Here is a 14,416-nt window from a genome sequence, read left to right as displayed (position 1 = left end):
TTTCAGTCAGTGACTGAACACTACAGGTCTGATATAAATCAGAAAATGTTCCACGTAGGCATGACATCAGATTTGAGATAGCTGCATTGCTGTTGCCAGAAATAAATTTGCCTAAGCCTGTGTCTTCCCCACAGGGGGCTGTTATCACATGGTTCCATTCTATTTTTCTGGCCTTATCTCTTAATTAACTAATCTCTAATAATGCTCTTTCTTTTTTTTTTTTTTTAATAAGCATTTGTGATCCGTCCTCATTTTCCATTGATTGTGCTAAGAACAGCATTGGCTTCTTTCATGAAACAATCAAGTTGGGTGTAAATCAGTAACTGTTTTGCTGGGATCCCTTTTTCCTTATATCAGCCTTGAAAATCTTCCCAGCCCATCAGCTAGGAGGTGTGTGGTGCCTGTGAGCCCAATATAGCATTCCCATGCTCTTTGCTAAGCTGCACACTTGTGTTTGTGTGGTATTACCAAATGCCCAAGCTCATGTAATGCATGGAGGCTAATCTTATCCATTGTATTAAGGCTACTTAGGAACTAATAGCTTTAAGGAAGCTGTTTATATTTCCTCCTTTAAAGCACTTTAGTTAATGTTCTGTGTCCCTTCAAATAAATGTCATCGGTAAAATAACACACTTTTTGTCATTCTTTTAAAAGTGATATTGCTTAGGAGTTGACACTTCAAGGCCTTGGGCTGACTCTGAGGTCTGGGTACTTGGATTTAAGCTGCTAATCCATATGGAGGTACCTAAAAAGAAGTGGCCTGGTTTGCATGAATTAAGTTCACATCCTTCTGAAGTTTATTAGTTTGAAAATCAGGGCACGGCTCTGGAAGTCGTTGGATTGCTGCAGGGAGATTTGACTTTGTGAGCTTTAGACTTCAATTTAAAATAAGAACAATGTGCTCTTTTCAATGTCCATTGATAGTTAGATTTAAACAGGGGGAGAAGGAGAGGTTATAAACACAGCTGATTGTCTAAGACCCTGAGGATGCCAGTGGTTCCTCTGGTTCACCATGACCAGAACAACACGTTTATGGCTGTGAAGATGTTTTAATTCCTATGTACTACAAGAGGATGCTATTAAAATAGCACAGAAGATTTTGTTTCTAGCATGAAGGTGATTTAGGGGTCTGCTTGCACATTCTGAGCTTAGCTGGGCACATGAAAAGAGGAAGGTTTGCTTTCTCTCAGAGCTTTATATAGAGGTGGGGAAAACCTTCCCACATACAGGAACACAGAAAACAGATCCAAAAAAATGAATTCAGAAGGAAAAAGTCAGCAGTAATGCAAATTAAAGAAATCTGTATTAAATTGTATATATTTAAACATTTTCTTTAAAGAGATCTTTACTTGCAATAACATTTTAATACCTAAATTTACATTTGCAGTCAGCAGAAATACCTTTATCTAGAACAGCATTTGCAGTATCACAAGTAAGTATGTGTAAGATTGGACCAGTGATATATTACACGTAATATTGTACAAAGCAGTCGTATTACAATCTTGTGGTAATCATAAGATATCACAAAAATCTTCATCAACCAGGAGGCTTTATTTTAGACAGCTTAGCCCATATACTTTGTTCCCTGGTTCCAGTACTGTTCTTCATAAACCTGTCTCAGATGCTCTCTTTACCTGCCTGATACCATTGCTCTGGGAACTGGCTTCTCCAGCGTGGCATTGAAAGAATGGTTTGAAAATTTGTTATGTTGCTTTAGCAATAATCTGATAAAAAATAGAGACCACAAATAATTGGAGACTCCTGTCTAAATTAGTGGCCTAAGCCGGATTTCTAGGGCAGCAATTAATCTAGATCTCTTTGAAAAGTCAATCTAGTCACATAACTGGTATAGATCACAGCTTGCTGAAGCCTCCCAAGGAAAGACTGTAATTGATCCTTGTAACGCAGCTCCTATCCACATAGGAGTGGCTCCTCTGAAAAGCTCTTCTCTGAAATGTGGCCACACTGTGTGCCATCCACCATCCTGTTCTTGTCTAGTGGGCCAGCTGAGAGGGGCAGCTGTCCCCAGTGCTGTCCTGCTGAGCAGGGAGGAGCTGCCTGGCTCGTACAGTTCTGTCCCTCAGCAGAGCGAGGGACGATAGGCTGTGGTGAGTAGCAAGTTGGCCTTTTGTCAGTGCCCTTGTCCTAGTCTTATGCACAGAAGGGGAGAGTGATTTTTTTAATTCATTGTTGTAACTGAATTCGTGATCATAACTGAAGCTGAAAGCTTTGAGAAAGTGAAAGGACACCACAGACACCTTGTGTGCAGGTGGCCTGAGACAGCCTGGGCACTGAGATGGAAACTATGGCTTGATGTATGGACACATCCCTGCTTGTCCTGCCTTGAACTGATCTGTCCATCCTGGAAGGAATTTGGACAGAATCTGGGGGAGCTGAGTGCTGCTGGGGCAAGTGCACAAGTGATTAGGAATGAAAACCAGTGGGCTGTGCAATGGTGATGGAGCTGGAAACACTGCTCCCTTTGAGGGCTGGCCACCAGCCAGGGAGAAGGGACCACTGAGAACCCTCCCAGGGACACTCCTGAGAAGCAGAGGGTTTGCACTGCCAGGGGAAAAATAAGTGTGGTGCCTGGCTTGCAGGGAGGGACTGAGGTGTCTGCAATTGTTGGTGCAGGGACTGGGGCTTGTTCTCTTGGGTTTCTTTCCCTTTAGCTGAAATTATCTGGCAGCTGAAAATAAACTCAAGATGATGCTCTGTTCCCTTATTAGAGGCTGCACACCACAGAAAACTCTTTCCATATTTTATTCCAGCTTGAGAACAGGATCCTCCAGCTATGACATTATGTTTTGGAGAGATGCAGCATATGCAAAATGTGCCTTCCCTTTGATTTAAAAGATATAATGAGGAGTACCCCCTCACTGCTAAAGTAAAATTTGCACATTGGGTGTTGATTTAAACTTAGTTGTCCCTGGCCTGAAAGGGTGAGGCTTGATATACTTGTGGATGAATGGTATCCACTTTCTAGCCCCCTGGAAAAACATTTAAAGTGTGAGTTCTAAGTGGCCTGTCTGGATTTGGGTTTGTGTTTTTCTTGCCTTAAATATTCTGGAGCAAATTATGAGATGACATACTCTGTAAAATGTCCAGAGTAACCATAACTGGCACATGCTCATAGCCTGGATTCCACCCACTAAAAGATGAATCTTCTAAGCTTCTGTGAAGAATTTAAATACAAGGTGAAGCATAAGTCTAAGACACATGCGTCCAAGATATACAGCCTGCAAAAAAACCCTGAGAAACAAACTCCCTGAATCTTACCTGAATGTTGTTTTTATGACGCTTGGCTGCTTCATTAAATTACAATTTTTGCTTAGTACATAAATTCTCAGCATAAGTTTGCATTTTGTTCTATGTACATCTTAAGAATACAGCAGAAAATACCATTGCTTAGCACATTAACAAAAATCACATATGAGAGGTTTGTCAAAATACCTGTATGCTAAGTTATATACAATTCTGGAAATCCTTCTTTCTTGGAATTTTATCATGTTACTCTCCAGAAACCCAATCTGTTTGTCCTTAAAAGCTGAAGTACAGAAAGTATTCTGATGAAACAACTTGAGCAAAAAAATATTAACTTTTCAAATTCCACTTTAAATTTCAAAATAAGATGGAATGGATTGCCATGTGATGCCAGCAATCTTTTTTTTTATTTTTTTTTAATTTTTTCCTTAAACTAACTGTCTCTGATAGGGGAACATGTGAATATTGCAAGTCCTAGTTGGGGTCATATTCCCAAAAGGATGTGGATGTGTTGTACTCACAATGTGGATAAGTGTTTTATCCCAAGGTGCACTATGCTGTATGCTCCCGTGTACAAAAGTGAACACGCGTAGAAATGTGTATTCTGGTGGTTGATACATGGCTTTTAAAATGTAGATATATTCACAATTCTCAGTTTGTGTTATTTTTCTCTGAGAAAAAGTCCACCTCAATGAGCAGCTCAACTGACTGTTGTGATGGCTGGCGTCTTCCCACCTTCCTCTCCTTCGGCCCCTTCGGCTCCTGCTTGCACCTGGTTGAACTTACCCAGCTTTTTCAAATTCTCCAGCGCGGATTTGAAAGTGTCCTTCAGGCTGTTCTCCAGGATCCAGCCTTCGCTTTCGCACTCGGGGTCTTCGGGATTGGCAATGCTTTCCAGGGAGGTGTGCAGGAGGCGCAGGCCGACCATCACCGACATCTGTGCCAGGAGCAGAGGCAGAGAGGTCAGCCCCTGGAGATCCCGTCCCACAGGCAGAGAGGTCAGCCCCTGGAGATCCCGTCCCACAGGCAGAGAGGTCAGCCCCTGGAGATCCTGTCCCACAGGCAGAGGTCAGCCCCTGGAGAGCCTGTCCCACCCTGCTGTCCCTGCTGTGCCAGCAGCCCTGAGGGGCTCTGCGCCCTCTGCCTGCCCCAGCAGTGTCGGTGCCTTCCCAGCAGGTTTGAATCCATCCCTGGCTGCTGTGCACTGCATGTCCAACAGCAGTTTGGATGGGTGACACCGTCCTTGAGCACTCAGTTTTAACTGAATATTTTGGCTTTGCATTGACCTTAATATATTTGGAGAGTATATTAAGCTGATTAAGGAGATATTAATGAATCAGCGTCTCTGAAGAACAGAGCAGCATTAGGATTTGATCCATTGGTTTGTCTGCTGCAGATTCTGATTTTGTTTTAATATAGGTATGAGCAAATAAGGAAACCAGGGCAGCAGGTGATCTCTCCCTGGTTCTACCTTAAACAGATTTGCATTTCTGATTAAATATTACCTAGTCTCAGCAGCCCTGACTGAGACTTTTTCTACTGTGCTGAGTGACACTGCTGACACTGGCAACACCCTGCACCTGCCTTCAGAGACTAAGTGTGACTTTAGCCAGTCTCCTGCCTTCTAACACCATTCAGAACAATCTGATCTCACCCTTGTGGTGCTTATGAAAGAAGTGGTTGATGAGTGAAGTAGGGGAGGAAAGAAGAGCAGCTCCCAGAAGAGCCTGGTGATATGGTAAGGCTGGTGGTTGGGCTGGGGCAGCAGTAAGATTGGTTTGCTCCTTTATGTGCTGGGTAAAGCTCAGGTGCTCACCTCGTGCTCTCAGGACCTCACAGGATTTGTTCCCTAAGAGAAGTATGATGCCTCTGTCACCCTACCCAATTTCCCAAGGAACTGGTCACCTTTGGTCCTCCTCAACCCTGATAGCTAAAGAGGCTGGCAGATGAGGCTGGGATTCAGCCACATGGCAAAGCCAATGGCAGAATTCACATCTGGCTTTTGGGCTTGAGGGACTGCCCAAGGATGTGCTTCCATGGACCATCCTTCAGCCTGTCTACTGGGGTCACCCTACTTGTGTATGATCAGTGTCTCCAAACTCTTGGAAGATTAAAGCTACACTCTGCCTCCACTCAAGATCAGAAAGGGAAAAACACTGAACAAACAAACAAGTTTCCATATCCAAAGGAGAATGTTCACACTGCTTAACACAGGAATGTATGACTAGCCAGGCTTTGGTCACTAAGGATGTTTCTAGTGGCTCTGAGTCTCGAAATAGTCTCATCTAGCCAATAATATGATGACTTAAATCAGTTAAAGCACTATTCTATAAAAGTCACAACAAGTGACAAATCCCATCACATTAGTCTTGGGATTTAAAGCCTTTGACATCTTCCTTCCACTCTGAGTCCCAGTTTTGCTGCTCTCACTCATGGGGCTGATATATTTGAAATCAGTGGCTGTTGCAAGTGCAGATTAACAGGGCTGGGTATAGGAAATGGCCTCCACATTGCTCTCTACTTTTTGCTGCATATCAGCAGGAATTTATTTCATGATTCACTTGCCAAGTGCCACTATTTGACAGCCAAAGTAGGTGGACTGAGTTCCTGGATGGCTCTAAGCCACTAAACATTATCATGCTTTTATAAAAAAGAAGGTGCTTGTGCAACTCTGAGCATCTGACCTGTCCTTGGATGAGATTTCGTGACATTTTCTCTCAGTTTAAGACTTTCTTTTCTTAATTTGAGTCCCTGAAGCTGAGATTCCTTAAAAGCAAAGCAAAATGTCTGGGCTTTTGTCACCTCCACTGATCTGAGCCTGCCTTCTCTGCCAGGTGAGAGCCCAGGAAGTTTGAGACAAGTATCTGGTAAATTAGTCTGTCCCCTGTATGATCACAGAGAGTCTGGGACCTCAGTTTGGCTGAAGTCTTGCACCAGGGAAGGCATAGCCCCATACACCAGTAGGTGCTGGGGGTGACTGCTGGCAGCAAAGGGCCTTGGGGCTCTGGATGTCCCCAAGCTGTCCCTGAGCCAACCATGTGCCTTTGGGGCAAGGGGGGAAGATGGTATCCTTGGCTGTATTTGAAGAATGATTGCCAGCAGGCTGAGGAGTGTGATCCTTCTTCCCCCCTGCTCAGCCCTGGTGAGGCCACAGCTAAACCTCCAGCCTTAGCCAGGTGTGAGCTGTAGGTGTGAGCTTAGCCAAGTCCAGCACAGCAGAGCCCTGGAGTGAGGCCAGTCTTGCTCAGGGATGTTTCCCTCCCGTGGAAACTCTTGTCATTTTACAGCAACTTTAAAGTGCCAGGAAGAACATGACCACAGTGTTTCTGCAGGGCTAGGGCTGTGCAGGCTGGGCTGTGGATCCCCTGCACCACAGCACACTCAGCCTCTCCAGCTGGGACAGCAGAGCAAGCTGTGTCCATCTGGAGGGTCCCTGCTGCCTGTGGGCTGCTTTTGGAGACCACCAGGAGTTCACTCCTGCTGCTAATACATCAGAGAGCTTACTCTCCAACACAGGATATGCAGTGTGCCTCCTGTGAATCTCTGCTCTCCTGAGCTCAGCCTGGCCCAGTCTGTGGCACATGTCAGGGGAATCCCAGGCTCTTGGCTGTTGCAGCAGCTGTCACCTATTGAGATCCACATGTTTGCACAACTGGAAGGCCTGGAGCATCTCAGGAACCAGCCTCAGCCCTCTCTTCCTTTGGAAATGCTTTATTCAGGGCACCCTGAACCCCTCTTCTCCTCTTTGCTGGCTGAGGCAGGTCAAGAAGACATCCAGGCTTGCTCTTCTTGACCTTCTGCAGCCAAGCCCATCTGTTTGCCAGGGTTTAGCCTGAGGCGGCTTAGCCAGAGCAGGGCGTGATCTTTTTTTGTCATCCTCATGACTGGTTGTCACACATGGGAAGCCTACAGCTTTTGTTAGGAAAAGCAGCTTCTAGATATTAGCATTCTTTTCAAATAGAAGTTTTGATGTTTCAAAGTAAGTTCACTCTTTCTTGTGCCTAATACAGAAAGGTGAAACAGAAATGTCCTTCCTTGAGGTCCCTGTGCCTGTTTGGCAAGTTTCCTTTTTCTACATCTCAAAATAACAGCTGTGATTAGTATTTCTCTTCATGTTCTCTCCCCCTTCCCACACCTCAAATCCAGCCACCCAGCTGGAAGAATCATCCACAGCCCCCAGAAGGGCTTTGCTGGAGAAGAACCTGGTTTGAGGCCACAGGTGTAAAGCAACCCAGGATTTTGCTTTTGCACTTTTCTGTGACTTCCCAGGAAGCCAGTCAAAGTGGAAATGAGAAGCACAGAGCCAGCACAGCCACTGCCCCTGGCCTCACCCTGCTCAGACCCACACTTACCTTGGCCAGGAGCTGGAACCTCTGCTGCCCTTCTACTCAGCAAAAAATTGTTTCCTATCCTGGCTGGAATTTAAAGGAAGTGGTTATATTTCGAGGGAGACTGAATTAATGTCTTTTTCCTGCTTTGCTTCCTCCTTTCAAAGTTTGCCTTAAAACTAAAGGGAATTTTAGACCCAAATCTGGGCCCTCTTTGGTAGAATATCATAAATATTCAGGAGGGCAAGTTATTGTAACCCAGGATCATGTTGTTTCTTTCAAGTTTTGCCCTAAAAATCCTCTGATTGCCTGAAAAAAAGTATCACCTATTTTGAAAAAGACAAAGAAAAGAAGAGATCTTATTTCTCATCATGCCACAGGCTGAAAAAAATACCCAGGTGTACTTTGAAGAGTTAGACATAAAATACTGCATTTTTATCACTGCTATTAATGTTAACATATCACTGTCATTAATCTCTTGCAAGTTAGCAGAGGTATGTTACAGTTTCCTAGTCATGATTTTTTCCAGCTGGCATTGGTATTTTTGTGCATTTTTCCCCTGAGTTTTTGAATTTCTTTGACTTTCAAATACAATTGAAATTCCCCTATCTTCAAGAGCTCTGCACTTGAATCTGGGCTAAAATAAAGACCTTGTTTTTTTGTTTTTTTTGTTGTTTTTTTTTTTCTTACCAGAAGAACAGTAGCAGTGCAAAGAGGTAATACATTTCTCTGCAGTTTGGAGCAGTTATTTTTAAGACAACACAACATGGAGTAACTTTATGATATTTTCCTTTTTCCAGTTCACAGATTTAGGTAGGTGTTTATTTTCTAAAAAGCATCTTCATTCCTGGAAGGCTGTAGGCCAGTGCTGGTATCAAAATGTAACTCATCTTTTTTTAATTTGCATGTATCTAAATTTTTAAAAAGGCAGCTGAATCACTTAAAATAAGCAATGCCATTTGCAGCAGCCATTCTGAGGATAGGAAAGGATCTGCTGCACCCTGGGGAGCTGCACCCTCCCTTTTACCAGCAGGTCTTGCCTGATCTCCACATTCAGCACCTCACGTTTCAGCCCTCGTGTCACTGCCAGCCCACGCTCCCCCAGCATTAGATTGATTAAACACCCTGGCTAGCAACTGCCCATCTCCCAGAGGAGATTCATTGCAATGGATGAACAGTATTTTAGCAGCCAAGCTACACTTTGGGTTAGGGTGCCCACAGACACCTGCCCTGGGAAGTGTTGGCACCTGTTTGCATTTGTGTCGTGGTTTTAGGGAGTAGAATAAAATAAATTTAATCCACCTGCTCCACCTAAACCACTTTTTCTGATCAAAAAACCTTGGTGGTGGTGATGAAGGTCCTGCCTTGAAATCATTTCACTTAAAGCCTTATTTTGTTCAGTGTGTAAACCCTGTAACTGCACTTTCTGCCCCACTAATTGCTGTCACATCTTTCTCACGTGCTGCTTTTTTGTATTTCTCGCTCCCCACAAGTGGTGACACGTATCAAGTTAATGCATTTGGACAGGAGAGCCCTTGCACTCTCTTCCCTGCTCAGCACCTTGCCCTTGGCAGAAAATCATTCCTTTTTCCCCTCTTGCCGTGGGATACTCGAGGCTCTGCTAAGAGGAGTGTGCGATCCCCCTCCACCTCTGTTTCAGCCCTTACTCATCTCTTAGCTATTTCCTCATCCAAACAACGAGGCAATTCATTTCCAGCAGGCAGCATTTTCAGCCTGAGGAGCCCAGCAGGGAGCAGAGCAGTGTGCAGAGGAGAGGGGTACCTCGAAGAGCCAGACGAGGAGGATGACGGCGCCCATGGAGCTCATCATGCCGCTGTAGTAGCTGAGCAGCGCTTCCCGGCAGCCGCGGCGCCACAGGTTCAGCTCCTCCGTCTGGTAGTCGTAGCTGTAGTGGGCAGAGTTGTTGGTGACCTGGTACTGGATGCAGGGCCTGGGGGAGCTGGGGTTGCAGCAGCTGAAGGGGACTCCATCCACCAGGTACCTCCCGTCCACGTTGCTCTTGATGCGGCTACGGGCGAGAAGGGAGCGTGAATAGACACACAGACGACACACAAAGATATCCTGCAGCAAATCTGCACCAGGAAGGAAAGCAGAAGCAAAGGCAAGGAGGATTTTCCACCATAAAGGTGAACTGTGATTCTCCTTGTTCACAAGGCTCTCCTTGTTCACACAGCAGTTTGTCCAGGGTGTCCTTTCTCCCCGAAATCCTCTCCTGTGTCAAGGCCACACTGAGTCTGTAATTAACTCCTCCTGTGGAATTGCACGCTCTTGGGTCGCTTCTTCAAATAAATTAATTTTTAACAAAAATAAATGGAAGAGAGAATTCAGGAGGGGCTGTCAGAGAAAAGTGATCACAGCATGGAGTTGACCTGAACTTGGAAAAGAACCCAGAACAGCCTTAGGACCCACCATTGATCCAACAAACCTAATAGCTTCTTTTTGATGATAATAGCTCCAGGGAGGGGGTGTGCATTTATTCTTGGCTTGGGAATGCAGCCAGTATTGAAAACATGAAATATGCTTCAGCAACAGGACGTTGCAAAATTTCCAAAGTCCTTGCAGGGGCTCCCCAGCTATTGTTCCTCTGACATTGTGGTTGTTCTCTGTAAATAATAATTTAGCCTGGTGTCTTAGGAGAGGTTTGCCTTCTAAGTTAACTTAGGTGTAAGTTAACATAGAAGACAAATAGTTCCACTGACACTGCAAAAAGACTGTAATAAAAGGACTGCAGTTTAAAAAATAAAGTTCTTAGAATGGAGAATCCCAGAAGTAGAGAGGATTTAAAAAAAAATTAAAAATCCCAGTGTCACTTGTAGCTTTCTATATGGATATTTTAAAATTGTGTCATACAGAGGTGATTCCAGCAACCTGGTGAAGGGAAATTCCACTTTGCAGTCATGACCTAAAAATATCTACGCAGCAAACACAATTGAGATTTTCTCTCTAAATGTAAACTGTGCTCTGGATTGGGTCTAATTCCCATTCATGTGTAAATGCTCCACCAGTTTCTGATAGATTGAATATTGGATCAGGCCTTTGCTCTACAAATAATATAAAAATTCCATTGTGGGGGACAGACTCCCACCTTCCTTGGAATTATGGAGAACTTCACTGTTGGCTTCAAAGGGGCCAAGGTATCCCACAAGGAATGGGAGCAGAGATTGTGCACCACCACACCATACAAACCTTGAATTCACTGAAACCCATTTGTAGATTTTTAACGCCCTATTTCCTGCCTCAGTAGTACAAAGAAATTACCTTGCGTCTCAGTCCCAAACAAGGCATCAGTTATTAAGGACAGTATAACCCTGTTTTCCCTCTGTGCATTGCCCTTCCACCTCTGCTGGATTAAGTTACAGCTCTCAAATCTCCATATAATGCTGGCAAGGTTTTTTCAAGTAGTTATTTATACCCATGGGCATACCTTCACAATGGAAACACCCCCTTATGCAATAGTGAATGTATTTTTTATAACACCCTGCAGTGCAAGGGGTTAAATCTGTAACAGTTTTCACTAAAAAAGTCCTCATTCAGAACTGCAAAAACAACCAGACCACCCAACAAGTCAAAAGAACATGCAGAGAGACACACACAAGTGAAATACCATTTACACACTCAGGCAGGGATCCCAAGTGATCCCAAGAGATACACAAAGCTTTTTTCCAAAATTACTTCAGACATTTTTAATGCAGGCAGTATACTTAAAAGGCAGATTGCTTCCAGTTTACAGAACCCCTTATGCAACCACAGAGCATAAACATTAATGAATGATGTTCCCAAAGAACCTGGAATAACCATCTCTTTCCCTGGTGTTTAATTTTTTAAAAGGTTGTGGGTATTTATGCATAATGCTGGGGTTTTTTTATTTCAAAGGTTCATTTTGTTCTCATGTTTTCTGCTTGAGCTTACTGCACCTAACCTGATTTTGGGATTACTGCCTCTTTGGGCACTGACATCAAAGCCATTAAGGTGTTTTCTGGTCAACAACCTGGTTTGTATAGAAACAATAAACTAGTGCTGCTTTCATGTAAAGGTTTTAAAAAATTAGGCACAGGACAAAACTTAAAATACTTATGGCAACAAGGGCCACTGTGTAAAGCTAGGAACATCAATTGATGCTCAGTATTATCACAGCACTGAAGTGATCCATTGAGTGAATAAAAAAATAAAATTCTAAATCTTAAGGATCTAAAACACAGGAGTTATTGGCAAAGTGTTACTGCCTCTATTTATTTCCATGCAGCTGATTAGCTGCCAATGTCTAAGTAGATTTTTAAAAGTGATATCAACAGTATATCTACAGGGAATTCTTTTTTAAAGAAATTAATAAATAATATTGACTTCTGTTTAAGGATTAGTAAAGTTCTGATACTTTCCTATTGATTTTGGAAGTGTGGCTCAAGGCAATGGGTTTATAAAGCAGTAAAAGACAGTAAAAACTAATAGGTCTGTTTCCACCACACTGAGTAAGAGTGGGAATTGTAGTTGAGTACTTGTTATTTTATCTTATGTTTGTCAGGGGTGGAAGCAATCTAGCTGGTCATTTGGGATGCTTTATTACACAAGACCCCACTTTACACAAACCCCCTTCCAGCCAGAGCCTGTTGGCCCTTGAGGACAGCATTGACCAAACACCGACGCTACGTGATACAAGCCCCACCAAGTCACTTACTCTTTCACTTCTTTGGAGCTGAAGTCCAGGTATCTGTTGCTGATCCACTGGATTTCGAACCAATCTTTGTAGCCGTTGTTGCCGCAGCACTTGAACTCGATCTGGAGCATGTCGATGGTTTTCTTCATGAAGCATCTCCCGGGGGTGTCGGTGTCCCGGTAGAACTTCATGCCATTCTTGAGCCCCTGGGCCAGGGTGCTGTCCAGGGAGCCCCTCATGAGAAAGCAAATCAGGGCAACGAAGAAAATGAGCATGTTAAAGACGCAGCACAGTGCCAGGTAAGGTTTCAGCATAGGCTTCCACTTGGCAAATTTAGCGGGATCCAGAGAATCGTAACAAATTTTTCCAGCAAAACCGTTGAAGGCGCAGGATAATATACCCATCAATATCAAAGAATTGGGCACAAAGTGGCTTTCATTATTGTCCATCACTTCGCTTCGCTTCCGGAGCTCAATTTTGAGGAACAATCCCATGCTAAAAACAAGGATTCCAGCAAACACCGAAAACCAGTTCATGAGCCATAGTCCCTGCGCTAGTTTTACCCGTTTCTTCTGATTGAATTTGACTTTCAGCAGTGCCATCTTTGTAGTGGGAGATGTTGGAAGATTTCACAGCCTGGACCCCTCTTCTCAGCGTAAGCAACTCGAGGAAGAACCATTCAGACGTCAGAAGCGATCCCGAACGGCGCATCGGGAAGCGAGCCACTGCACAGTGCTTCCATCTTGAAGTCCCCTGGTTAGGATTCAAGTAAGTAAAATATGCAAAGGTCCCAATTAGCAATTTCACATTAGTGAGAATAATGGGCAATTAGCACCTACAACTATTTCTGGTGGTTTCTTCCAAGCAAAGGAGAAACACTCTCAAGGTTTCAAATGATTTGATCTGGATCTGCAAGACGTCATTCTAATACCTTTAATCATTTGATCCAATTTGGAGAAATGTCTGTCAACAGATGAGTGGAAGTAATCCCTCATTTTACTATTTAGTAGATTTGTGCTCTCCTATGATAGGCTGCTGGGTGGAATATGAAACCCCAGAGATATAAAAAGATCTTTGTTGCCAGAAGAATATGGAACCTTTGAGGAAAAAAGGAAGAGAGCTCTGGATTAAAAAAAGGTTGCTTGTATACAAACATACCCTTCCCCACCATGATCCTGATAGATTCATATCTACAGCCAAACCCACATTCTAGTCCTTATCCTTCTGTGTTGACTTGGAATGACATCCTGTGGCTTATGTATTCTGGAAGCAGATAAGCGTGTCATTTACGGTGACCTAAAAAAACTAAGCTTGGCATTTTCTATTTACTTCCAGGGCTTGTACCATCTCTGAGTCTTGGCAGGATAGCAGGAGAAAGGAAAAGTGCAGAGAAACTCAATAAATAAACCCTGAGCTGAAATCTAGAGATGCTTTTATAAAAAGTGAGCTGGCATGAGCTGCTTACTGGATAATCACAGAGAGGTGAGCAGGGCTGCCCAAGGGGACCCACCCAGGAGTTTACACCAGGGAGGAATTCAACTCAGTGACTTGCAAGGGAGGCATCCTGGGGGTCCTCAAGCTCTGCTCTCGTGCTGGAGTGGGCAGACAGGAGGGTACAACCCCTCCAGTGGGAGTGCCCTCCTCCTGGCAGCTGTGCCAGGCAGGCAGAGGAGCTGGGCTCCCACTCGCTCCGCTGCTCGAGGAGCTCTGCTTGCTTTGGAACAGCATCTCCCACTCCCCACACAGGGGTTTGGAGCTACTGGGAAATTCCTGCACTGCCTCACCCCTGCCACCACCATGCAAAATTGACCCCAGGCAACCTCCAGCAGTGGAATATTATCCTGCAGGTGTGTGAGGGCATGGGTGCTAATGCTGCGGGGGAGAAAGGAGCAGCCCAGAAGAGGGACTGGGAGGATTGTCTCTCACCTGTGAGCCAGACCTGCTGCTGCCACCACCCAAGGCACTGGGGGCATCCTCTAGTGGCTGCCAGCAGCATGGCCACCAGCCCCAGGGACAGAGAGGGAAAGGGATCTGCTGGGAAGAAGGCAAGAGTGAAAAATAATGTGAATAATTAAAAAGCCCAAGCACTGAAAAATGACATTTTGATGCAGCTCTGTGGTACTGTGGATGCTTCTGAGCTACCATTTGAAAT

At 44.3% G+C, this 14,416-nt stretch overlaps 1 protein-coding gene across 1 annotated transcript; it reads right to left on the bottom strand.

Moving 5' to 3' along the window:
- Positions 1-687: 687 nt before the first annotated feature.
- Positions 688-13,725, bottom strand: PRPH2 (peripherin 2). Its single transcript, XM_079298650.1, has 5 exons — positions 13,471-13,725; positions 13,196-13,361; positions 12,286-13,017; positions 9,375-9,621; positions 688-4,201 (listed from the first exon to the last, which is right to left on the bottom strand). The coding sequence occupies exons 3-5, from the start codon at positions 12,864-12,866 to the stop codon at positions 3,965-3,967; spliced, it is 1,065 nt and encodes a 354-aa protein (XP_079154776.1). The 5' UTR covers positions 12,867-13,017; positions 13,196-13,361; positions 13,471-13,725; the 3' UTR covers positions 688-3,964.
- Between the last annotated feature and the right edge of the window lie 691 nt (positions 13,726-14,416).

Source organism: Erithacus rubecula, assembly GCF_903797595.1.
Source record: "Erithacus rubecula genome assembly, chromosome: 2".
NCBI classification, from domain to species: domain Eukaryota; kingdom Metazoa; phylum Chordata; class Aves; order Passeriformes; family Muscicapidae; genus Erithacus; species Erithacus rubecula.
This window is presented reverse-complemented; position numbering and strand designations above follow the sequence as displayed.

What these genes read in the sequence shown, in the direction of transcription:
- PRPH2 (XM_079298650.1), bottom strand. Translation starts at nt 12,866, where the DNA reads ATGGCACTGCTGAAAGTCAAATTCAATCAGAAGAAACGGGTAAAACTA. An exon ending in AGCTCCAAAGAAGTGAAAGA is followed by an intron (nt 9,622 to 12,285) that starts GTAAGTGACTTG and finishes TCTCGCCCGTAG; the next exon opens with CCGCATCAAGAGCAACGTGG. An exon ending in TCCTCGTCTGGCTCTTCGAG is followed by an intron (nt 4,202 to 9,374) that starts GTACCCCTCTCC and finishes CTCCTGGCACAG; the next exon opens with ATGTCGGTGATGGTCGGCCT.